The 27,472-nt window shown below is 32.9% G+C and overlaps 3 protein-coding genes across 3 annotated transcripts in view; 2 read left to right on the top strand and 1 right to left on the bottom strand.

Annotated features, from left to right (window-relative positions):
- The window catches only part of LOC145317199 (NADP-dependent alcohol dehydrogenase C 1-like), a 122,382-nt gene that overhangs the window by 19,773 nt on the left and 75,137 nt on the right, over positions 1-27,472 (top strand). The window lies entirely within an intron of this gene.
- uzip (beta-pore-forming protein unzipped) overlaps positions 1-27,472 on the top strand; it is a 265,056-nt gene that overhangs the window by 173,074 nt on the left and 64,510 nt on the right. The gene's annotated exons all lie outside the window — the stretch shown is intronic.
- LOC145317173 (uncharacterized) lies at positions 297-8,560 on the bottom strand. The gene is made up of 8 exons (XM_080158123.1): positions 7,796-8,560; positions 5,177-5,314; positions 4,498-4,641; positions 3,846-3,941; positions 2,873-2,964; positions 2,016-2,087; positions 1,264-1,323; positions 297-503 (listed from the first exon to the last, which is right to left on the bottom strand). Exons 1-7 carry the CDS (start codon positions 7,823-7,825, stop codon positions 1,278-1,280), a joined length of 618 nt encoding a protein of 205 aa, XP_080014249.1. The 5' UTR covers positions 7,826-8,560; the 3' UTR covers positions 297-503; positions 1,264-1,277.

The raw sequence follows: 27,472 nt of genomic DNA, 5'->3' as shown, positions 1-27,472 counted from the left end.
TAACCTTAAATTATTCGTATCGTGAATCAGATACTGACTAATGACACTATATTTTGTATAAATACAGATGTAAGTCAAAAAATAAGTCAGTCTGTTTTTAATGTCTTGTTAGTTGCAAGCTGAACACTTATTTTTAAGCTACTTTGTAGCCCTTCAATCTTTTAAAACTTTTTAGTTCAGTTTTATTCCGATAGGTTTCTATCACATATCCAAGTATATAAATAAGGACCCGTATAAAAATTAAGTAGTTTCTTTAGAACTATTAACATTCTCATGCTCATTGAGACATTTCTGGAGCTGAAAAGCGCTTGATAAAAAACTTAATGAAACCCAGAAAGCTATACAAAATTATTTTAACAATTAACCATATTGTTAAAACATTTCATTATTTAAAAAATTTCGACAGACAACTATACCTGGAACACAGGAAGTCTCTGTGTGAGGATTACCATCGTCTAACCGCTGAGGTGGGGATCTTGGAAAATATGCATCTTAGGCTTCGACTAAAAATATAATTTATTTTATAATGCCTATCTGTGCAAAACTAAAAGTTCTTAATCCCGTGGGGGGGGAATTCCTGCAACACGCTTTAGTGGATACAGGAAACAACTTTAGGTCCCTTATTTCTAGAGAAATCTTAGATGATAACAAAATCACATTCACCCCCGCCAATCTTAGCGCTCTGTCTGTAGATTTAAAACCAGTAAATATCATAGGACATGTAAGTTTAAAATTCAGCTTTGATGGGTCAGATAAAATATTCGAAGAAACGTTTTACATCCCTGAAACGACGTCTAAAATTATAAATCTAGGATATGAATTTCTCAAAGTTAATCGAATTAATTTATTACTAGATAAGTTCTCCTTTGAGCTCCCCACTGGCGAGCAAATCCCCATAGAAAATTCAACAATTAATATAGTTGAAGAAAGTAAAAACATACCCTTAATTCCTACAAATAATGTTCATACGGAACAAAACTCCCTTATCCCGGGAATAAATTGGAGTAACCAGGGGGGTACTGGGACATTAAAACAAAATAAAACATGCGTAAAATTAGCAAAGAAAACAACATTCTTGCCGGGGGGGAATACAACGGTGATAACAATTCCTATTCATCAGAAAAATAGGAAGCTGTATATATCCCCAAATAATTCTAAAATGACAAGCCATAACGGCTTAATGCTTATGGAGGGTATTTATAATGTAAATGAGAAGGGAGAATGTTGGGTAAATTTTGTTAATTTAGCAGGAAAAAATATTACCTTATTGGATAACGTTAAAGTTGGATATTGCTTTGAATTCGAATCAGATTCCCCAAATTCCTGCAATAAAAGTATTAATCAGATAAATGAATTATCAGGAACTACACTTCTTAAAAGAATTAAATTCATTAAAGAAAAATTAGATTTAGAAAATAGTGATCTTATCAAAAATAACCCAGGGATGAAGGAAAAGGTAGTAAAATTATGCCTTGATCATTTTGATATATTTTCGGCTGACGATGCCGATATCGGTAACTGTGATCTCTTACAGTATAAAATAGACTTGATCCCCGGGGCTAAACCTATTAAGGCTAGAAACATTCAGTTAAACCCATTATACGAAGCCAAATTAAAAGAACAAATTGAAAATTGGCTAAGGGGGGGCGTCATTGAGGAGGGCTACAGCGAGTGGTCCTCCCCAATCTTTGCGGTAAAGAAAAAACCGACGGCTGGGGGGGAAGGCAAGCTTAGGTTCGTTATCGATTTTCGTGCGCTTAATAGTGTAACACGAAAAATTAATTGGCCCCTTCCCCTGATTTCTAGTAATTTAGAAAAATTAGGCACTGGTAATGTATTTACCACCCTCGACTTGACTAGCGCATTCCATGCGCTAGCCATTAACAGCCCTTAACAGGCAGTATCTTTTCAAGAAACTGCCGTTTGGACTGTGTAACGCGCCAAGTGTTTTCTGCCACTTGATGGACAAAGTCCTAACCCTTATCCCTGGCTTATATGAATTTATAATATCTTACCTTGATGATCTTATTATATTCTCAAAGAATGTTGAGGAACATCTGAAACATCTCAGAAAACTCTTCGGAGTCCTAAAAATAGCAAAACTTAAGTTAAATCTAGCCAAATGTAAATTTTTCACATCCGAATGTACATATTTAGGTCATATAGTCAGTTCCCAAGGACTTAAAATGAACCCCGAATATTTAGAACAAATTAAAAATTGGAGCAGGCCCAGGACAGGCAAGGAACTCCAGCGTTTCCTGGGCTTCTCCAATTATTATAGGGCCTATTTCCCATCCTATGCAAAAAATTCTTGTACCCTAGATGAACACAGAAACGATAAAATTATCGAATGGACCAATTCCCTATCAAAAGATTGGGAAAATTTCATAAATATGTTCTCAAATTCTATAAGTAAAGGCTATCCCCAGTGGGATAACCCTAACCCCTTTATAGTAGACGTAGATTTCTCTACGAGTTATTTCGCTGGAATTCTCAGCCAAAACCAGGGGGGGGAAGAAAGAATTATTGGAATATGCTCCAAAAAATGTAACGGGGCAGAGAAAAATTATCCAAGTTATAAAGGCGAATTAGCATGTCTAGTATTTGTTCTTAAAACCTTTCTGCATTATTTAAGATTCAGAAACTTTATTGTGCGTACAGATTCGATTTCCTTAGTTCATTACAAAAAATGGCAAAAAGGAACAATAAATGGTGTAACTTTGAGATGGATTTTCTTCATCCAAAGTTTTGACTTTACAGTAATTCATCGAAAGGGTAGGGACCATTGCAATGCCGACAATCTATCTAGAGGGCAATTTTTATGCAAAGAACATAAGGAAACCGATTGTGAAAAATGTACTAGCTCATTTACCTTGGATCCTTATGAACAGGATTGCCCATACCAAGACCAGATTTTTGAGTTACATTCGGCTTCTGAAGTCGGTGTGAACAATGTTTGGCAATCTGAAACACAAAAAGATCAAGTATTATCTGAAATTCGTAGGTGGATATTCGAAAAAAAGAAGTTGTCGAGTTTTGAAAAAGCTGAACTAACCGGCCGGAAAGAGGTCCTTTTTAAATTAATAGAACATTTATACGTTATGGAAGGACTTCTAATATTTAGACAACCTCTTAGCAATGGAACATTCATTGAAAGACCCGTCGTACCCATTGGATTATATAATAAAGTTTTTGAATTGGCACATAATAATAGTATAGGTCACAAGGGGGTTAACGAAACAACACGCAAGATAAATGAAAGATTCTTCCTTATAGGAATTAATAAGTTTGTCGAATCACGCATCAAAAATTGTATTACCTGCCTAAGAAAAATAGGGCAGGTACCTAAACACAAGCAACCTATCACCCATTCAGCCATTAGTCACGAGATTTTTGGCCAGGTGTCCGTAGACCTTATCGGTCCTTTAACCCCTAACTATTTTCAAGGACAACATGTCCGTTACATATTTATCCTTGTTGACCTATTCTCTAGGTACATTATCGCTCACCCCATCAAGGACGCCACCGTGGAAAGCACGGTGAAGGTCATCCTTGAACAGGTGGTACCCATCTACGGCTTATTTCGGTCATTGAGAAGTGACAGGGGAACAAATTTTACTGGGGAAGTTTTCAAAAAAGTTATGGAGGAACTAGGTATCGAAACTAAACTTATTCCCCCAAGAAACCCTAATAGTAACCCATGTGAAAGGCATAATCAAAGCATTTATGCAGGTCTAAGATCCGATGACCGATTCGAAAGTAAAGACTGGGCAAGAAAATTAGCTTTGACCACTTTTGTAATTAACTCTAGTACGTCTAGAAGAACGGGGTATACGCCATATTACCTTATGTTCGGCAGACAACCAACTCTCAATCTCGATTTCTTTTCTCCAATCTTGCAGAAAAGGCAGGACATTGACTGCAGGTCTTACTTGAACTACCTAAAAAATTTGGAAGAAATTATTGCACAGGTTTCCAAAAAATCTAAGATCTATTTAGAGTTTCAAAATAAATCTAGGAAGGCTTCATCTCCCCTTTTCGTTAACGACGTGGTCTTTGCATTTTTTAACCTAGTCAAGATAGGGGTCAGTAAAAAATTGCAATCTTTCTATGGGGGTCCTTTTATTGTAACAAAAAAATTCTCAGAGGCCCTTTTTGAGCTCAGTCCCTTTGGATCAAATCCAATAAAAACTAACCAAGTTGTTAGTAGAGATAAAATACGGAAAATAGATTCTAAAATAGAATTATTAGGGGAAACACTTTCCTTTAACGTCTTTCCTATTGAGGAAATCGTCCCGTCTGAGGAAATAACCTTAACAATAGATAATACCGGGCAAACCGAAATAAACGATAATAAAGGTATGGAAAATGACGATTTTACCTACCTAGATAACGATGGTGACGATTTTATAGAAGGAAACCCTGAAACTAGTCAGGATTTACCCCAGGGGGAGGTGGATTGTGATGGGGGAGGGGATATAATGGAAAAAAACTCACCATTTGAGTCACAGCCCAAAGACCAAGAACCCCCTGGCGCAGATCGGTCATCCGGTCCCCAAATTCACGTCGAAAATAGTTTCTTGGAAGAAACCGTCCCGTCCGAGGCTTCTTTCTTCGCACAAAGACCCAAACAATCCAGCCCTGAAAAGGTTATTAACGTTAACAAACAAAGCATAGTACCCAAGTATATATTAGAAGAAGAAAGAAAAACTAGGTCACAAGGGGGGGATAACCGCATACATGTCCAAATCGGACTGCATAACCCAATTAAAAGGAAGAAATAAAATGTATATAAATGCATTATATAAAACCAAGGTGGCAAATGTATATAGCTTAATCTACGTATGTATAATAACGAAAATAAACAAAAAAAAATATATGTTAAAACTAACTAATTAACATATTTCAGAGAAAAACGAGAAGCATAAAAATAAAATGCAGCATCATTTGGCAAAGGCACCAGGAGCTCGAGGTAAATTTATTTTGGGATTCTTGGGGCTTTTTATTATTTTGGCAAAATCAAATGCGTCCGAAATAATACAAATAGATGCGACTCAATGTGTAGCAAACGAAAATCCGCGCTTGAAAATCTCTGAATGCGCTGCGTTTCTTAATATTACTAATATTGAACAAAAACAATTTCACCTGCTGCAAAAGGTTGAAAGAAAAATTATACCTGGAATTCGTTGCCACCTCCGAACCAGTACTCATTACTGGTATTGTGGCAGATATAGCCACATACACCTCGCTGCTCCAGCACTTGTAGAGATACCGAACCTCGTAACTTATGAAGACTGTTACACCATGTCCAAAACTAAAATATTTAACTTTGAAGGGAAATCAGTCTCAGTGTATGAACACCAGATGTCATACACGCGTTTCCTGGTAAACGGGACACTTACTTACCCCAACAACATCCTTAACGGCATCGACCCCGCCTGCGAGGGGAACGGCGTAAACATTAACGGCATTTTTATCCCTGGGACATTTGAGGAAAAACAAATAGGGGTCCAGGCTGAGCCTGTTGAATTATTACAAACAAAAGCGGGCTGTTACCTGGGCAGTCATTGGGTGGGAAACAATTGTTTAGATCACAATCTGAGAATAGGCTACGATAGAATTATCTCAGATGATAAAACTGATAGCGCACAAAAATTCACTTCTCCTTGGCGAACGGTAGACATCTTTAATATTTCATTGTTTACATTTGAAGGAGAACAGGGTGCCCAAAAATATCTAGTGATCGATCCCCAAATTACTCTAGCACTAGAACTTAAAGATAAAAAACATTTTGAAAGTCTAATTCCCGAATTATTTTATTACAAAACTAATATTGATAACTTAATGGTATGGTTCACCAATTCTATAAAACCATATTTCCCACTCTTAAATGCTAAAGAAAAAGATGATATGTTACCACTAGAGATTTTCTATTCCTACCAACAATATAACAAATTAATTGTCCCCGAAACTCGCTGTTTACAGAACCATTTTCTGTCTAAAAGCAGTATTCAGACTCATCGTAAAAAACTAGTTAGGGCGCTCGGTGAGCTGGATTTAGTAATACAGTGCGACAGTCTTAAAATCAATGTTTCTTTGGGAGAAAATTTACCCTGTTTTGTGGATCATTTTTCGGTTTCAATCAATAATAAGACTATGGGAATATCACCATTTTCACGCAGATTGGTTAATACCACCCATTTAACCCCGACTAAATGTGCCGAAAATCCAATTTTCTTACATTTGTACCAAGGAAAATTCCTTGGTAATCAAGGGCAGGGTATGCAAATACTAAATGTAAATCAATATCTTATGGATAAACCGATTAGCTTATTTCTATATCATTCTTGGCAAAGCCTAGAAAAAACTAATTTCTCAGAAAGTGCCGAGGAATTATACCTCAGCCAACTTGCCGCAGACTCCAATAATTTTGAAGTAAAAATAACTGACTCCTGGTTTATTCAAACGTATCATAAGGTGGTTGATTTTCTATCCAGTACTTGGTATCATATAGTGCTTGTAGTAGCAGCCATCCTTACAGGAATAGGGTCGTTATTATGCGTCGCTTTTATTATTTACATATTAGCCTGCACCAAAATTCACGCGTACAAAGAAGGAGGTACGAGTGAAACACACGAATTGCGGGATTTTACAAATAATGGGGAAAACTAATCCCCTCAAAAACGGACGACCTGTATCAAGCATATATACCTATAAGATTGTCGTCCCTAAAGGTCGTCTTTGTAAAAATATTTCCTTATTCGGTATAAGGAATTAATGACCCTTAATTTTAAGTTTATTATTTTTATTTTAGGATATCCCAGGCGGAATTTTTCAAGGGGTTTTCACCACTCCCATGGGGCCGGTCACTCTTCATACCGTCGAGAATATGAAGAGGCACCCTTTTACAATGAAGAGGACTATTACTATGACAGCAATCATGGCTATCCCCAGGGCGGCCCTGAGGAAGCCTACTATGAACCTGATGAAAACAGGTATCAGCCGCGTGTAAAACCGCCGCGCAACCCTGAAAACCTCAGTGAACTGCAATGTGTCTCAAAATCAATCCACGTTTACCGCACCGCGAGAAAAGATGTTCCAAAGGAACTCCTAGACTTGCAAGAAAAATTGCGGCAGGCTAAAAACTTAGAAGCCAACGAATATTCCGATAAAGCCAGGCCTAGAACCAGGCCTCTAATGGAACAAAATAGGGGAGGGGAACCGCAAAAAAATCGGGTGGAATCGCCACCAAAACGTAGTGCCTCACCTGAATTGGAGGTAGTCGCCGTAAAATCTGCCCCAAAAGCGGTAGAAAAACGTCCGCCAACACCAACAGGCAGCGGCGGCCCAGTAGCCAAAAAGGCTAAGGTGGAAATTCAACCGCCTCCATTACCCCCTAAAAAGAAAGAGACATTAGCAGAAAGCAAAAGTGAGCCTAAGGCTTTTTGGGTGACCGCTGAGGAATGGAAAAAAGTCCTATCCTCCACTGTAAAAGAAGCAATGGAGGAAGCTCTTCTCCCCTTCCAGAGAAGTCTGGAAACTAAAATTGCTAGCAATGCTTCATTTGTTGAGAAAGCATATATACAACATGGCAAGCGCCTTATTGAAATTTCCGCAGAATTACTGCGAAACCGCAAAACTTTGCGCGACAAAATTCGCACCGTCTCTGAGGACTCGACCGTTGAGTTAAAATCACGAATGACCACGGTTATTGAGGCCACTAGTCGACTGTTGGACCAAAACTCTGACAGGGTAATTAAATATATTAATACTCGTTGTAATGTAATGAATGTACCTGGGCAGAATGTGGCAACCATAGAGGCATCTCTTCCCGCTGGGGACGTACCCCGGCCAGATGATGATGGAGTTGAGCTGATCTCCCATTATGGCGGTTCTGAGTGCTCTGATGAGTACAGGCCCACCGATAGAGAAGGCAATCCAGAGGTCCTGGATCCTGCAGAGGAAAACAGTGACACAGAGCTCGATGCTCAAATCAGTGAGCTCTTTCCATCTGGAATTGATCTGCCTGTTAATCCGCAGGCTGGCGCTGCCTCTGAAGATCCAGTAGCCACGGCTCCCTGTGAGGGCATGTTAGCCCTCCAGAATGCTGTTGCTCCAGAGCCTCCAGCAGCTCCAGAAAATCCTACTCCCGCTGAACCCAATCCTGTGGATATCGTAGAGAGGGCTATGGCCGCAATCGAAGAACCTGCGAGTACCACATCAACCCGCAGAAGCCGGCGTGCAGGTCAACTGTGAGGGAATATTTCATATTCCCTCAGAGGGGGCAAGTGTGGTAATCAACACCCAAGTTTATGTATCCCTATCCCTGTTCACATTCCTATACTTCTCTGGCTGAGTCAGACCTCCACTTGTAACCGCCACCATACTCCATCCTGCTGTGTTGAGGGCTAGTTGATTGTTGCAGGCCAAAGAGTGAATACGCTTCCTCCCGTCTGCATTCGGTTAGATACAAGCCTATATGTCTAGGCTGGCGGTATCTATATTTCCCACGTGTTCAAGTACGTCGTTTCTTACCTAACTAAGAAACAGGACGTCCAAGCCTTTAATCGATATCATATTAAATCTATCCTATAATAATAATCCCATTAATCTACCTATTTCTAACCAGTTTTAATTGTTTAATAAATGTGTATTTTTTAGAAATACTTTGTTAGATTATTGATTATTAAATTGTATCGGAGCTACTCTATACTCGTATTCCAGTCTGTCTGTACATCCCCTCATACGTCATTTGCTATATACTTCAGCAAAAAATTCAATCATTTTATTAAAGTTTTTCCATAAAAACAAACATTATTTTTTTTGTTCCAATGAAAAGTTATTGTAATTTGTCACACACACACACACACACACACACACACACACGCACACACACACACATACCTTACCTATCTTGCCACACACACGCACACACACACTATCGTAGTATAACACACACACACACTTAACGCACCACCCACGAACCCACTTGCTACATAAATAACCAGGGAATTAGAGGCATAAGACAATGGCCGATAAATTAATGGATATTTTCAATGAAAATATACACAAAATTACCCATTTTGTAAACAACATTTGGTGGTTTAAACATTTGGACACTCAAAGTAATAAACCAACCAATTAAAATTCTATGAAAGTCCCCAAAGTTAATTAGCCAACTAACAAAATGTCATTAACTTTGGGAACTAATGTAATAAAAAGCCAAATATCCATTTCCTCCCTGCATACAATTACGTACATACAGAAGGGTTGTACAGAAGGGTAGTTTTAAATGAAAAGATTTAACAATATCCTAATTTATAAAGTTGTAAGCTTTTTTTATCTGTAGAGAAAGGACCGCTGAAACGATATGGTTCACTTTTACAGTGAAGCTTCTTATAGTTTTTGGGAAAGGTTTTAGGCTATTTTATTTTTATTAAAAAAGTCGTTTGTTGGTTTTAAGCTATTTTTCTGCCCTTTTATAGAAAAATATAAATTTATATTTGGTTTCTTTTTATACATTAAATAATATTTATTTAACAACTAACCCCCCAGGTAAAAATCTGAATGTGTGAGAAAGAAAAACAGAGAGAGAGGGAGAGAGAGAGAGAGAGAGAGAGAGAGAGAGAGAGAGAGAGAGAGAGAGAGAGAGAGAGAGAGAGAGAGAGAGAGAGAGAGAGAGAGAGAGAGAGAGGGGTTATACTCAACAAATGCCTATCTTAGAAAACGCTTATAATAAAAACTTTGGTTCATGGAAAGGATACAAATACAACAAACCTGCAAACTTGTTTCCTTTCCATGACCTAAAACTTATAAATTATTTTGTGTTTTAAAGCTTATTTTAATTATCTACTATAAGTAGCCCTCTTTCTGTTTAAGTTAATAAATTATATTTAAGTAATACACACATCCTAAATATAAATTGTTAAAATAATGTAACAGGATGTCTGTATGTTTGTCTGTTCCAAAGGATCTTGCTAACAGCTGAACCAGTATGGTTCTCCTTTACAGGGTAGCTCGTCATAAGTTCTTGAAATGTTTATAACTATTTTGGAGGAGAATACCACCACCCTCCAAAACAATTTATACATTAAAAATTTTAATTTTTAAAATTTAAATTTTTTATGGAAGTTTGAAGCTTTTTTAGCAAGTAGTAATTATTGAGATAGGATGAGGATGCTATGTTACAATCGACAACTATAAATCAGCTGACCTTATATCCATATTTGGTAATATCTTTTTGATTATCCGTAAAAATCGTTTAATCTCCCCGTAAAAAGAAATTATAAACCTTTTTGGTTAGTTTGATATGTATGTAACAAAAGAATTTATTCTGCTCTAAATTTGCAAGTAAACCTTAACAAAAAGATTGTTATTTGTCGATTTTGATAGGTTTTAAGATATGTATAATAAAACACAAAATACATCAATGTTTTCAAGGGAATAAATTCGTTTTTTTAAAGTTTGATTTATTTTAAAATGGGAAGTAATTAAGACTTAATTCTCAAAATAGTACTCTTAAAAACATTAATCAGTGACATATATCAACTTTTTCCCAGCTTCGTGAACACTTTAAGAGTTAACTGCTGTACATAAACAGCTTTAACCAATCTTAAACCAAACAGCTGTTGTTACGTTAACGTTTAATGCTGTCATATATTCTGAGTGGCATCTGGGCTTATTGTAAAAAATACTCTGTCTGCTTCTTGAAAATAAACAATAACAAACTCTTGATTACAACTTAAAAACCTGAACCAGTTATAAGAAGGGATTATAGAAACCAAATATTTAAAATAAAATTAATTTCCATATCAACAATAAGTGTGTATCAAGATGTTATAATTTTCAATGTGTACAAAATATGTATGTATATGTATGCTTATTTCTCATGTAAAATTAGTTGAATTAAAAAAAAATAAACTTTTAATCATTAATTATTTTGGAAACAAAAATGAACGCCCAAGAATGGCAGAACCTGATGAGACAGGATTATGTGCCTATTATGACAGGTGGTGAGAGCTTAAATCTGGACCCAACAGAGGCCAACAAAAGAAAGAGGAGGAGCTGGACATAGGGGCAGACCGACTACTTTTTGTAGAGTGTCTCCCAAGTAGTCTGTGAAATAGGAGTGACAATGTTTGAGCACCTGAGCCAGCCAACAAATACCCAAATGGGTAAAAAAGACCTATCTTACTGCTGGTCTCAGGTGGCTCAATTAATGAATGACAAGTTCATTAACCACAATTATCTTGTTGCCTAGATTAAAGGGACTGTGAACGTAAATTTTTCTCATCTTAATATCAAATCTTCACATTATCTCATTCATAATATCTCACAGATAGAGCAAAACGCGCTTTTGTTTGCTTAAAAAACGGCTTTTTCCGACGATTTTTATAAGGTACGGGGAAAGGAAGAAATTTTCCGTATTATATAAAATGTGCATTAAATTGCTTTTTTCTCCCATTATAGCTAAAATTAAACTTTTTCACATAGTTCTAGATTTTTCCTAACAGTTAAGCTGACTTTTAACATAATCCTTGCTTTAATCCAATGTATAGTTACTTAGAAATTGATAAAATAAGCAATATTTTTTTATTGAAAACCAAATACAATAACAAAGCCAGAAACAGGTTTTTTATTAGTATCCAATTAATTTTAAATGGCCCATCTCTTGCCCACCTTTAATTACAAATTTGTAAATAATAAAGACGCAATATTTCTTTATAAACAGTCTGATAAAAGTGTAAACTAATTCTCCAAAGTGGGTTATTTATTGTTCAACACAATAAAAAAGGATATTATTATTTTATATAACATATGAGATTCAACCCTTTAAAGACAGTGAGGTATTTTTTTTGTCAATAATACGAATTTAAAATATGTCTTTATTACCTAATTACTACGTTATAAAAAAACGAATTGGCAATTTTATAGCATAAAATAAATCCTTAACAATAAGTAAATTGTTTCAACTATATATGACAAATTAAATATCCCTACAAACATTATAAGAAACAAAAACGTTCAGATTTTCCCTGTTTTTTCCTTTTTCCCTCTCAAGATACCATAAAATCAAGGCATTATTTCTGGATATTTTTGTGAATAGGACATTTTTGGTAGATCAGTGTAGTGAAATGTGCTTAGTAAATGTTAAGATTTGATAATCAGATGAGAAATTTTTACGTTCACACTCCCTTTAAGGAGCATTATAGAAAGTAAGTTTTAAATAGGATTTTGTAGAATTGGGGGGGGGGGGGGGTTATTTAGTGCTCTACAAAGCACCCAAAGGGAAAATACAGAAATTTAATTAAACTACTTATATAATTAATTACCTTGTAAACAGGTGTAGACTAATAATTTTTATATTTATTATATCTCTGATAATTATCCCATTTTTACAATGATTAAACTTTTATTTGATTCAATCATCTTATAAAATTTATTAAGTAATATTATAAATAATTAAATATATTTCTTAAACTTCCCTTAGAACTTTGTTAATGTAGTGTAATAAATGACTTATAGGTATTTTAATTTGTTTTTGAGCTTTTTTTTAAAACTTTATTCAACAAAAAATCTAAATCTTAAAAATACATAACAAATAAAGAAGTTTAGATGTAACGGTTATTCTTTTTTTACATTTAAACATAACAAACAAAAAATATATTTACAACTAAGAATGCAATAAAGAAAACAATTTTACCGATTATAAAAGGGGACTCCCCTTTGTCGGATGGTAAAGGTAACAAATGTAAGAAAAAGATCTTATATACTTTAATTTTTAAAATTATGAAAAATAAGGGGTATAGTAAGGAGATTTCAGGGAAAGTGCAGAGAATCCTTATAATCAAGTATGAATGTACTAAAGGATCTCGCTAACTGCTAAACCAATCAGGTTCTCCTTAAAAGGGTAGCTTCTCATAGATTACATGAAAGTTTATAACTATTTTTTTTTTGGGGGGGGGGTACCACCACCCTCTGAAGATAATCACAAAAAAAACCCAAAAATTTATTTTTGTGTAGAGACTTCAACACAACATAGACAATTAATTCTCAAATTAAATAATTGAAGTGCCACAGGAGGCCTCTAGGGGCGTATCCGCTAGTTTTAGAAAAAGTATTAAATATTTAGACATTTATATTTTAAAAATCACATAAACATTTTTACAATTACAGCTGTCTGTGTAGTTTTTTTTACATTTTGTCTTTTTTTTAAAAAGAGAAAAAATTCATCCCATTCAAATTTAATTAGACAACTGCCCTAGTTGTTTGTATGCCCTAACAGATTTTCTACGCTTTCTTTTGATTTTCAAAAGAAGATTAACTGTCCATATCCTGGCATATGTTCTAGCTTTAACAAATTTTTTTAGTATTCGTATACCATAATTAGGGTATTTCTCCAATACAGAGGTAATAACTGATGATATTGGTTTATTTCTTTTTAAGAAGGTTCCATGGTGTTTTTCGAAGATTTCATTCGCATTCTTTGTCATCTCAACTATGGTTTCAGTGGGGTAAACCAATTTTCCAAGAGTTAGTTGCCTTATCCATTCCAGATCATTGAATTTCTCCTTGCAATTGGGGACGAATGAGTACTGTTCTTTTTGTTGTCTGACTGACCACCCTGATATATGAAAGAACAAGTGGCGTTACATCAACATTGGTGTCAACAGTTTGTTGGGGGATCTGAATGTCATCACTTATAAATTCAGAGGTAACAAATCCGGTCCAGTTGTCTTCATCCACAGGAACAGGCACACGTTGTTTTGTCAGCAAGTAGTTGATATTCTTATTCAGTGTCAAAGTCCTCAACCTGTTAAGAAATTCACACGGAGAAGGGTGAGTTTTGTAGTTCCCCAATTGACGACAGAGGGAAAAGGAAGACTCTAAAACGTCTTGTTGCAACCTTGTTGAAAATATAAAGTTTATCCCCTCGGACTTCAGCTCCTTAGACAGTGCCAACAGACTTTTGTTGGCAACCAAAATACCCTCCATGAATGGTTTTAGGGTTTGAGGCTTGTAAGCTGTCTTAGTCCTCTATTTTTTCTCTTTTCTCATTTTCGATTTTTTCTGACCTTTGTTTGCTGGCAACTTTACAAATTTCATGTTTCTGATAAGTTTGCTCATGTTTTCAATTGCTGCAATTTGAATCTCTTCATTGGACCCGTATGCATCTTTGAGAGGGTTTGTGTTTCTACCAAGTGTACCGCTTTGAAAAAACTGTAAACCAGTTATTCACTGTGGTTAGTGTTTTACAGACATCATTTCTATTTAATAGTAAAGAGAATTTCAATGCCATAGTCTAACATATGGTTCTGCAACAACTTTAGACAGTGTGGAGGGTCTGGGGAAAAAAAAATATTTTTGCCTTCAAATTGTGGGTTTGGCATGCTACAAGTTAGTGCATTGACACCAAGCTCTGATAAGAGAGTAATATTTCCATTGTCAAACGTACAACCACGTACTATTGCACCAACTTTTTGACAGTTGAAGATTACTTCATTTAGAAGTATTTTGTTTAATTTCAGATCTAATCCAACATAAACAACCTATCTCCAATCCTCTTCAAGACCTCTCAACATCATAACCATTATTTTGTTGGTTGGACCATAGATTTGATCATCCTGCAAGTCTAACTCAGCTATCTCTTGACAAGAAACTTCATCCATAATTTCTTTTCTTAATTTCAGTACGGGAGGGAAGGTAGGAGGATGATCTGCAAATGAGGAATGACGGGACAAAAAGGTTTTAAGGGAGGCCGAAGCCAAGAGCTTTGGCTTCTGGCAAAAGAAGCCACAAACTCTAAAGTAAACCTTGTTGGCCGCTACGCTCTAGTAAGTATATTTTTATAATGTCTGCAGAGTACCTATTGAATATACAAATATTCAGGAAAAAATTAGAAGAATAAATAAGACCATCTATATTTTGAGCATTGTTTTCAAGCCATGAGGAATCTTTCATAGATATATCGGTGGCGTGCTTACTGATTCACCATTAGGGGAGAAGGTAGGCCTTTTAATTTAAATTTTATTGGGTTTAATTCTAGATGTAACTTTGAAAAGGCAATAGAACTGTTGCAAAATAAGTGTTGAAAGCAAATCTATTTTATAATTGTGGTCCGCCCATCTGTTTAACCTAAATGAAATAACTTTTAACTTTATAGGGACTCCTATGTACAAGAAGAGTGTTAAGCAGACTGGTGGTGGTCCTCCTATCTTCGAACCACCATTGATATCAGGGAATGATTACCCTGAAAATTATCTGTGAACCCCCTCTTTCTCCTGCAGAGCAATCTTGCTGCTTATCTTTGTTATGTAATATTGTTTTATCTGTAACTAGTGCAGGGAGGAAGGGAGGGGACAATGGATCCAATATTCATATTTTAGGAGTCTCAGACTTTGGGGACTGGCTTAAAGGGAATGTGCATGAATTTAGCAGTTTCTGACTGACTTTGGGGACTAAAATATGAATGACATCACGAGAAATCATGCAACATGACGGGGCATTCTTATAAAAACTAGCGCAATAAAAAAAAAGATAAACAATATACAAACAGACAGAAAACAAACAGAAAAAATATGATAGAAATTATTGTAATTATTTTATAAATTAATAATTAAAATGCATTTAGATAATTAAAATAAATGCGCTATAGAATAGTTACGCTTTTAGAATATATTTTCTGCTGTTGATAAGTTCAGTGTATAGAGAGAAACACACACAAACACACGTCTTCATATAATTATACATACACACTTCTGAATATAAATTTAGTTACACGTGTCCTTTTTTGGTTTCCCTTTTTATTATCAAATGTGAAAAGTTGTTGTATTGACAAAATTATATAATGTAATATTTGTATCCTTTTATTTATAGTTATACATTTTTAAAAGCCAAGCTTTTCTATAATTAGGGTCTGTCAGTCCGTCCGTCCATCAGTCCGTCTGTATTGATATTTTTAGAATATTTATTTTTTCAAATTTTAGTATTGTGATAGTATTAGGCTATTATTCTGCCCTAGTTTATGTTTTATTATTTACAATTTTCACAATTACAAAATTATGCTGGTTTCCATTACGTACAGTAATAATCCCAATCAACAATTATTACAAGTGAAGCTCTTCTCTAAATAGGGTCGGTCTGTACGTTCGTAATGGTAAGCTTTTTCGTTAATTTAACCAGTTTGAATTGTCCTATAGATTTTAAACTTTGTATGATGATTCCAATAGTTAGGTACAATTGAGAAAGTCTAGAAACACTATAATCGATACCAGAATATCTGTATGTCTATTTTTAACATGTTGATTTTTACCTTTTTAAAAGCAAAGCTTTTCTATAATTAGGGTCGGTCCGTCCGTGGGTCCATCAGTCCGTAATGGATAGCTTTTTTTGTTAATTTAGGCATGTTAGAATTGTCCTATTGATTTCAAATTTTGCATGGTGATTCCTTTAATAGTTAGGTACGATTTAGAAAGCGTAGCAACTTTATAATCAACACCAAAATGTACGTACGTCCATTTTAAACATGTTGATTTTTTTACTTTTTTAACAACAAATTTTTATGTGATCTAATCATCCGATTTATCTGATTTTTGGTATATTGATTCCTGGGACAACAAAGTACAATGTAATAAGCGAAGCAACTCTATAATCAAGTCCTAAAAAAGTAAGTATGTCCATAAATATTATCCTGAATCAAGCAGTTTTTCAACAAATTTACTTACAATTTTGCTTTGTTTCCTATACATTTATATTATGATTATTCAGTTCTGACACTATACAAGTGTTAATGTCTGTTTGTCCTATGGTTTCAGTGCTTCGCTTTTATGGATGTTGTCATCCTTGTTTAACAACAAACTTTATGTGATATAATCTTTTGATTGATCTGATTTTTTGAGTATTGACTCCTTTCACAATAATTACAATATAATAAGTAAAGTATCTCTATAATATCATCCTAAAAATGTCAAAATGTCCTTAAATGTAGGTAACCTGTATTTAAGAAGTTTTGCAACTAAGAGGTAGTTTCACAAAATGCATTTGAACTTAATTTAATGAACCGCATATTTTTTGCTAGTTAATGGGTTAAACTATATTTATATAGCATATATTTGAAAGAATTTCAATTTTCTACCACATAGTTTTTGAAATATCAAGACTTGAAATATGCAATTTAAAAAGACGATTTTCAAGTATTGATATTTTAAAAACTATGTGGTAGAAAATTAAAATTCTTTCAATTATATGCCATATAAATATAGTTTAACCCATTAACCAGGAAAAAATATGCGGTTCACTAAATTAAGTTTAAATGCATTTCGTGAAACTACCCCTTTACATACAATTTTATCAAACTTATATATATATATATATATATATTTAACATATTCAGTTCTGACACAAGAGTTAATGGTCGTCTGTCATACCATTTCAGAGCTTCTCTTTTATGGATGTTGTCATCCTTGTTTTTTTTATGTTGGATAATTTAAGAAAATTTACCTACCTACTACCAGTAGACTAGTTAATTTTAAAACTGAAGCTTTTGTATAAATTAATTAGGGTTGGTTCATTCGTCTGTCAGTAATAGTTAGCTCTTTTTATTAATTTAGGCATGTTATAATTGTCCTATTGTTTTTAAACTTTGCATGATGATTCCTATAAGAGTTAAGTATGAATTAGAAAGCTAAAGTAGTAAAGACCCTATGATGCTGGAGGGAGGGGGTAGGCATGTACATCTTCACTTTAACACTGGTGACATTACATAATCCAAGAATTTTTTTTATATATTTTTTCAGATGAAATCTTGTATAAAATGCAGAAAAACGGAAAATGTTATTCTGCATAGGTTTCCGGCAGATCAAAATAGGAGGATAATATGGGAGGATAACCTAGGACTAAGGTTTATAAAAATTAGCAAGGAGGCATGTGTTTGCAGTATGCACTTTAGGTACCTTATTTAAAAGTTATAGACAACATATTAACATAAAAACTCATACATTTGCAAACATAATTAAAGGGCTGTGCAAGTTAATTGTAACTAATTGTAATATTTTTAGATATCATTTTAAACAAAAATGTATGGATACATTAAGTGCAAACATAGATAATTAGAAATATCAATAAGAACAAGTAAATTTGATAAAATTGTAATAAAACTTTATTTATTTCAGACGAATAACAAAGGGAAAATTAGCTTTCCCGAGGAAAGAAGTAATAGAAATGGTACGAACATGCGAGAGGGAGTTTCGCGTGCATCACGGAGGGTTTCTGTGGCGCTAAGGGGCTGTCCATGGATTGACCAATAAGATTTTGGTAAAACATTCATCATTTGACAAAGAGATTGTAAGCAAGTTTATAACTGTGCAAACTTATGCTAGGTCCATTTACATAATTTTATTTTTTAAGAACAAAAAAAAAAAATTTAGTTCACCAAGTTCAATTTTAAATGCACTTCGTGCAACTACTTCTTATATTTAAAAGGGGTCATTTAAAACTTTATTTAATTTTTTTCCCATCTTTTATCTGATACTTTCCATAATATGTTTTAGTAGGACTTCATCAATAAAAAGTAATTTTGTGTAACTGGACCAAATATTATTTAGAATTAGAACCATCAATCTGAATATAAAACTATTGAAAAAGCGTACTCTAAATATTAGAAGCTACAAGCAGATTGGTAAAATATCCTTGAGACTTTCTATTTTGCAACTTTTTTATTTAAAAAATTAATTTTTAATTAAGTTATATTTTTTACCTAGTGTGTGTAACTAGGAACGTCATACAAATACATAAAACTGCCAAATTTTTCAGATTTTAAAAAGTAGAACTAATGGATATTTTTACTATAGGACAATTGACAGATTAAATACAAAATGAATTTAACCATTTATTGATCGAGCTTAACTAGTAGTTTACTAACCAATGATAAATTTTTTTATGTAGTCATTATTTTGTGATATGATTTATTATGTATGTATAATTTATTTATTATGTTGTTGTAATATTTTTTTAATACATTTTTTATCTAATTCATTCTTGTTTATTATTTATGACGATTTAGAAACTCAATTGTTACCAGAAAATCTGTTTGTAAATATATAACATGCTCATACTTCTATAGTAGCTGCACTAATACCCTATAAAAAGTATTAATCCTTTTTTATATATAGCTGAAGAATTTGGTGACTGATCCGATTTAGTTCTACATTTTAGAGAAGATTCATAAAGGTCATGGAATGCGTTTAGGTTATTTTTTATCGTAAAATCTTAAGATGGTTACATGCTATTTTTCTACCCTAGATACTAAAACTAATATGTTTTGATAAACGAATTGCTATCAAGTTCTTGATCTTGAAAATCAAAGGCTGTTAGTAAAGTAGTGTTTGGGGAATGGTGCATTTTGGATTAAAATTAATTAAAAAATAAATCAATTTCCAATAAAAGTTGCACTATCCAAAATTCTGAGTTTAACTGGAATTATCTGGTTTTTCGACCTTAAAGTGCCACAACTATAAAATTGAATTAATTGCCCATTGTCCCCTCCCTTCCTCCCTGAACTAGTGGCTTCTAGGGGGCACTTAGGAAGGGGAGAATGTACTTTATAATCCAATTTGATTTAGATTTAAAAAGTTAAAGTTTTAGTTTTTGAAAATTAAAAAACAATTTGGAGGGGGGGGGCAATATCAGCTTAGCGGTAAGCAAGATTCTTAAGTACAAACAGACTGACATCCTGTTACTTTAATATAAAAATTTATTTAGATTTAGTATAAAAATATAAAAAGACTATATATTAGTTATTGAACTGTTAAGATTAATTTGTTTTCTCGTATTCATTCGAATCCGGTGGATAGGAACCAGTTCTCATCCATACGAAAAAACTATGTCTAGCATCGTATTATATCCAGCTTTCTATGAATATAAAATGTACAATCATAAGCTTAAAACCAGTTCTTTTAGCCCGTGCCTTTGGCATCTTGGGGCTAAAAAACTGGTTTTAATCTTAAAATTGTACATTCTATATCCGCGGAAAGCCATTTATAATATGATGAAAGAAATAACTATTCTCCAATTTTAAATTCTGGACTTCAGGGTATACATATCCTTATCTAAAAATATTAATTCTGAGGGTAAGTTCTCAGATTGAGATGTTGGGGATATCTAGAATTAACTCTAAATTCCTTTCTATCCATTCATGAGATATTTTTTTTAATTATCCTATATTGTCATCAAAACGCAATTACTTCCAGCTGAGAAGTTGGTAGGTACCACACTTGCTCCTTCAATGGACATCCTGGGCACAGTAATTGAAGAGCTAGGTATTGTATATTTTACAATGATTATTTACAGACCAATTTTAACACGCCTAAATTAAAAATTAAAGAGATATCTGTTTCATACGAATCACCCCTATTTACAGAAAAGCTTCCTTTTAATATTTCAGTAGTGTACGACAGACAGTCAGACCATTTTACCTCCATTACATAATGACTAGTGGCTTTCCCTTTAGGGGCAATTGAGGTGATGGCTGGGGTTGAATTCGACCCTACCATATTTTATTTTTGTAAAGTTCATATTTTTAGGGGGGAGGGGTTGTCGATCAGATTCCTATTTATAATTTTATTATAAACAAAAGTAAAAAAACCTTACTACTTGATATAGTAAGATATAAAAAAAAAAAAATTTTCAGGTGAGGGCTATATAGACATTGAAGACCTCTAACCACAACAGCAGTAATAAGCGCTTCAACTGACACAGCAGCAACAACCACCTCAGAAGCCACCATCACAACAACTGCTCCAAGCACCACATCACCTTCAACCAACACAACAGCAACAAAATAAGTGTGTAGGAGAACTTTGAAGGAAAGAGTGATTGTCAAAAGACCTAAACTTTTGAAAGAATTGTTTACACTTCTCGAAACTAATTCAAAACCTGGCAAAACTATGACTATGGCCGGGATTGATAATTAGGTCAGGTTAGGTTAGGTAAAAGGCTAGAGGGCCGAGCGTCACGGAGGGAGATATAGTTTTGTCAGGTGGGAGGCTTCCAATTTTCAAAATTGAAAAAATCCCAAACCTGAACCTCTATGATAAATGGGTTTACATCCCCAATGATTACAAACTAAAAAACCACCGCCCCCCCCCCCCTGAAACTACAGGGTGTCCCTCATAAACTGTTTTTTTTGAACCGCTTATTACTTCCTTAATATTTGAGCTATATTAGTAAAATAAAAAGTATTTGTTAGCTTACTATTGACCATTTAATGATATAGTGATGAAAAATCTGCAAAGGTAACAGAAACAAATCTACAAGGTAATACATAACAGGCTGATTTTAGTGAATATAAGACTAATTCACAAGAAAAATATGCCTTATTTAACTTTTAAAGCAGCTGGTGGTCAAACAGGGGATCACAAAGACTTACTCTTGACATTATAAGAACTGGCATTGCAGTCAAATTAAAAAAATTGTTATATTTCAGGTTCTTGTGTGCATTTGAAGCGAGCTCACATGAAAAATTAACAAAGATCAATATTATGCCTATTTTTACATATTGTTCACTTACACTACACTTCAGATTCTTGAATATTGAGAATTTCTGCTATGCCATGTCAAGCCTGTTCTATTTTTGTACTTAGAAAGTCTGAGCGACCAGCCGTCTGGACCCTAATTAATCCTAAAGTTCACAAAGCAAATCTTTTCTTGTGGGTTAGTCTAAATTCAATAAAATGAACCTCTTATGTAATACCAGGTAGATTTTTTCCTGATTAATTAGTGGATTTTTCATCATTACCCCATAAAATGGTCAGTAGTAGGCTGCCAAATACTTTTTATTTTAATAAGATCGCTCACATATTAAGGGAGTAATAACCATTAAAAAAAAAACCAGTTTATGAGGGAAACCCTGTATTTAAGCTGAATTGCTATGCAATAAATTAACCTCTACAAAATTTTAGCTGAAGGTAAATGGGATGAATTAAGTAAATTTTTGTAATAATTTTTGTTTATGTAAATATTTTTATTAAAAGCATTTTGTTTTCAAATGTAAGTATGTCATTGTCAGTAAACAATATCCATGCATGTCCTTAAACAATATCCTTTATTTATACAGTTTTTCAACAAATTTATTTACAATCTTTGTTTATTTTTGAAATATTTATTAATTTATATTGTGATTATTCAGTTCTGACACTCTACAAGTGTTTCAGAGCTTCATTTTTATGGATGATGTCATCCTTGTTTTTAAAATATTAATAATTTATATTGTGATTATTCAGTTCTGACACTCTACAAGTGTTTCAGAGCTTTGCTTTTATGGAGGATGTCATCCTTGTTTTTTTGAAATATTTATTAATTTATATTGTGATTATTCAGTGTTTCAGAGCTTTACTTTTATGCATTTCGTGAAACTACCCCTTTGTAAATATACCCTTTTAATTGATGAGGGAAAAAAGTAAATTAAAACAGTAATTGTAATAAATTAATATTTTATAAATGGATTTATTTTTTTTAAAGGGAAGCTTTGCTATTATTAGGGTCGTATTACATACTAAAGACAATATTTTGTTTAAACTATTTTTGCGACATTATGCATAAATATCATGAGTACCATGGTTTGCTTTATTCTCCGTTAATTTAAGTGATTTTGTTCTTTTTCAAGTTATTTTTTTTTGTATTAATGCTTACAAACATTTTTTATTCAATATTGGTTATTACTCATATGAATTTATATAAAAAGATTAATGATTTTTTACATATTTTTTTTTAATAATGTATGTAATATACATATGTGTATTAAGGATTATTCCACTAGCCCAGATTCAGATTTCTGGTTGGTTTTTCCTTCCCATAAGTTACCCCTCACGGATGAGGCTAAAACACCAATTGATGTTGATAAATTTGAAAAAGAATATCTTGACTTATACAACAATCTTGATGACAATCAAAGGTTCAATATTTAACGTACATTGTTAAATTTATGTGAAGGAGTTGATGAATCTATACTATATCCTCTTGATGATAAAAAAGAGTAAATATGTTCTTTTACCTGAAGTGACTAGACATTATACAGACCGGCTTGCCATTATAATCAATAAAGGTTTTGTTGCTGTTCCATTTTATGAAAGTCCTATTCTGAATTTACAGTTAATCAATCTGACAAATACAGACCCATAACGGACCTATCCAAACTCTAAGGTAATTCTTTTAATGAAGCTATCATTCCTCATAAATTGAGAAAAGTATCTATGTCTACATCCTGTCATGTTGCTAAATCTATCTCTGATATGGGTACGGGTGCTATTATTTCCAAAATGGATCATGTTTCAGCATACAAATTAATGCCTGTAAAACCAAGCCAATTTTATCTCCAAGGTTTCCGCTGGCTTGGTAAACTTTTTATAGAGGTTAGATTAATTTTTGGAAGCATCTCCTCTGTTCCTAATTATTATGATGATTTACATCAGTCATACAGGACCAGAACTGGTACAGATCTCAGTTTTCTGTTTTGTTGTTTAGATGATTAAGTGGTTATCTCTCCCAGCTTAGAAGATAACAAGAAAATTATTGATGGTTATTTGGCCTTTGACAAGGAGATCAATCTTCCATTAGCAGATATGACAGGAGAAGATAAAGCCTTTCTGTTTCATACTTCTGTTACTGTCCTTGGCATTTATTTTAACACCAAGAAAATGACATGGGCCTACAATGAAACTAAAAGATTGGCTCATATGAAGATTCTTCAAGATACTAATAGGATGGTTAATGTATCTTTGAAACAACTACAGAAACTTGGAGGTGTTGTTAATACTTTAGTTCTTCTATGTCTATGTATAATCTAGTACTTCTATGTCCTCCTCCACATGGCTTCATATATTAGAAGATTTCAAAGGGGTAGTTGCACAAAATGCATTGAACTTTAATTTAGTGAACTGCATATTTTTTCCTGTTTAATTGGTTAATCTACATTTATATGGCATACATTTGAAAGAATTTAAATTTTTTACCATATAGTTTTAAAAGTATCAAGACTTGAAAATCGTCTATTTAAAGGGCGAATATAGGTTTGATATAATAAGAGCTTATTTCAAAGGTGCCATTATATAGATTATAAATAACTTAAAGACATTGACATATTTAACTGTATAAGTCTGTTTCTAGCCAAAAACCGATCCAATTCGTTGATAGAATTACGTCATTTTGCGTAATTGATGTAGTTCCCTAAGAAATCCAAACATCACTGCATCACACAAGGCTGTGTACGAAGGTTGAATTATAAAGCTTCTGTTCAATCATAGTCATAATGAAGAGGAAAGGATTTGACAGACACTGGATGCTGCAACTTTTACTTTTGATCAAATAAAGTTTTCATAAAATAATTTTGTAAAAGTACATTGAAAAAGTAATTTAAAAAAATATTTAAAAATTAAAATATTATTTTTTTTGTTAAAAGTTGCATCATGTTTGTGTATATATGTTTGTGTTACGTATCGTAATTAGGGTAAATATTTCATAAGGGATTTATCACAGATTCTCATAGAGAAAATAAATTTTAAAACGTATTATTTACCCTTGACGCTATATTTGAGGCACTCTTGCGTAAAATATTTTGACGGAAATTAAAAGTTTAATAAAACAATATATAATAATAACAAATAAACATTTAAATTATCATATAAGATGATTGACAATATAACAATCAAATTGATTTAAGAAAAATAGTGAAAAAAAGGTCTTATAATGGTTAAAAAAAACGATTTTGTTGACTATCTGATTTATCATATGTTGAACTGAACGCAAAAATTGTAAAATCTACTTAAGAATTTTTTTGATTTTTTAAATTTAGCATAGTTATTTTAAAAGTATGTAATGGCACCTTTCATATAAGCTCATATCATATTGAACCTATATTCGCCCTTTAAAGTGTTCACGAAGCTGGGAAAAAGTTGATATATGTCACTGATTAATGTTTTTTAAGAGTACTTTTTTGAGAATTAAGTCTTAAATACTTCCCATTTAAAAATAAATCAAACTTTAAAAAAACGAATTTATTCCCTTGAAAACATCGTTGTATTTTGAGTTTTATTATACATATCTTAAAACCTATCAAAATCGACAAATAACAATCTTTTTGTTGAAGTTTACTTGCAAATTTAGAGTAGAATAAATTCTTTTGTTACATACATATTAAACTAACCAAAAAAGTTTGTAATTTCTTTTTACGGGGAGATTAAATGATTTTTACCAAAAATCGAAAAGATATTACCAAATATGGGTATAAGGTCAGCTGATTTATAGTTGTCGATTGTGTAACATAGCACCCTCATCCTATCTCAATATTTACTACTTGCTAAAAAAGCTTCAACATACTGCAGAGCTAAAAATACTATTAGGCCCCCACATAATTGGGGGATTTTACTATAGATTGAGAAAGTTTTTAGCTAGTATGGTTTTTTTTTATTTTGGGGTAAAATTCTTGCTTAGATTATATTTGATTAATTAACTAAAATCTATAAAAGATATTTAAAAGAAACAATCTTTGAGACATGAATTAATTTGCTACAAGCGTTTTCTGAGTACAGCACAGCCAGGTTAAATCAAATACACACACACACAAACATACATAGGACTCCACAGAACTTGATTGTTTAATACTTCAAAACATGGAATAAGATAAAGAGACAACACAAATTATATTCTTTTAATATTAAGCTGTTATTCATGGATGTACATTAATTAAAGCAAGGCTTTTATCATAATCCTAAACACAATGTAAAGATGGTTCCTGAGGTAATAAATCAAGTCAGTTACCAATAAACCTATACAAAAATTGAATTAAAATAACATGTTTTTTCAGTTATGGGAATAAAATTATTTACTTTTTATAGCTATTGAAATTTTCCCGTACTGGTCCAAACTTACAACTTAAAATACACTGAAGGGACTGCGACTTTTACAATATTTAGTAATGTTTGGTTTCTATACTTCAACTTAACAAAATCCGTTGGTACCATTTGTACCACAAAAGATAAGGAGGGGGATGGAGAATGGAAAAGGGAAACATGAATGCCCAAGGTAAGTGAATGAGTGTGTGTGTGTGTGTGTGTATAATGACAGATATATAATTAAATTCGACACATTACAAGATTATTTTACGATGATAAAATGCTTTTTTTTATGTAAATACTATAGAAAGACTGCTATATTTTATGCTGAATATGAGCAGCAAATGATATTTGTTTATTCTATTTAAACATTTTAATTCTTAAATATCATGCTTTCTACAGATTTAATCAATTTTTCTTTTGTCACTATACCTGCATAAACAAAGCGGTATTTGGTTAATGATTTTTTAAAATAAACCAAACTTTTTCATTACATTTTAGAGAAAGTTCAAAGATAAATATTAAAAGAGATATAATACAAAAATATTTTCTACGTATCAATTTTTTTGTTTTTATCTGCAAGGGAAGAAATAACTTATTTTCTCTTAGTTTAATTGATGCTCAGATTTTCATGTGGAAACACTCTCCGCACTTTAAACTGATTTTTTTCTAACTTAACTGAACTTTTAAGGCATAATTCTTTGAAAATTACTTAAAATATAAAAAAAGGTAAACGAAAATGCATTTTGAAAAATTAAATTCGCGATCACTTTAAATAGCATGTATCACAAAAAGACCATTTTCAAGTCTTGATATTTTTAAAACTACATGGTAGAAAATTTAAATTTGGTTTATTTTAAATGTTGATATAAACAAAAACAATGATTGGAAGAAAAACTACATTATTGGAAGCCATTAGGTTAATTCTATCACTTTTACACAATGCTACTTTATAACCTGGGAATTGAGTTATATTGTTTGTTGATACCTGCCTGTGGTTAGGGCCTATCATAAGGGTTATTCAAAGTGTTATTATCAATGCTATTAACCAACTTCTCATGGTTGCAGAGTAATGTTTAACACTGCCCTTGTCTTTCTTTAACCCCTGCTCTTGTAGCTGATTTGCTGTCACGCACTGATGTCTAAGGTTTAAATATTGCAAATAAGTATCTCTTCAAAATGGATGGCCATACAACATTGGAAGGAGAATCCTTTTAAAGATTGGTTACTTGGTTCAAAACTCCTTGTGGATTTTCAGGTGTCCGTGTCCTTTTTAAAGGGCGAATATAGGTTCGATATGATATGAGCTTATATGAAAGGTGCCATTTCATACTTTAAGAATATCTATGCCAAATTTGAAAATTCAAAAAAATCCTTAAGTAGATTTTGCAATTTTCTGTTTCAATTGAACATATGATAAAGAAGATTGATGACATACCATTTATTTTAGCCCTTTACAAAACTTTTTTTTTACTATTTTGCTTAAGTTTGATTGACTATTACAATGGCACGCATGATAATTTAAATGTTTATTATTTTCGATTATATACTCTTTAATTCAATTTTTAAAAAGCGTGAAAATAATTTGC

This window comes from Acartia tonsa, chromosome 4 (assembly GCF_053477335.1).
Source record: "Acartia tonsa isolate MP-2025a chromosome 4, ASM5347733v1, whole genome shotgun sequence".
Classification (NCBI taxonomy): Eukaryota; Metazoa; Arthropoda; class Copepoda; order Calanoida; family Acartiidae; genus Acartia; species Acartia tonsa.
The sequence above is the reverse complement of the archived record's forward strand: the minus strand, read 5'-3'. Positions and strand labels throughout refer to the sequence as shown.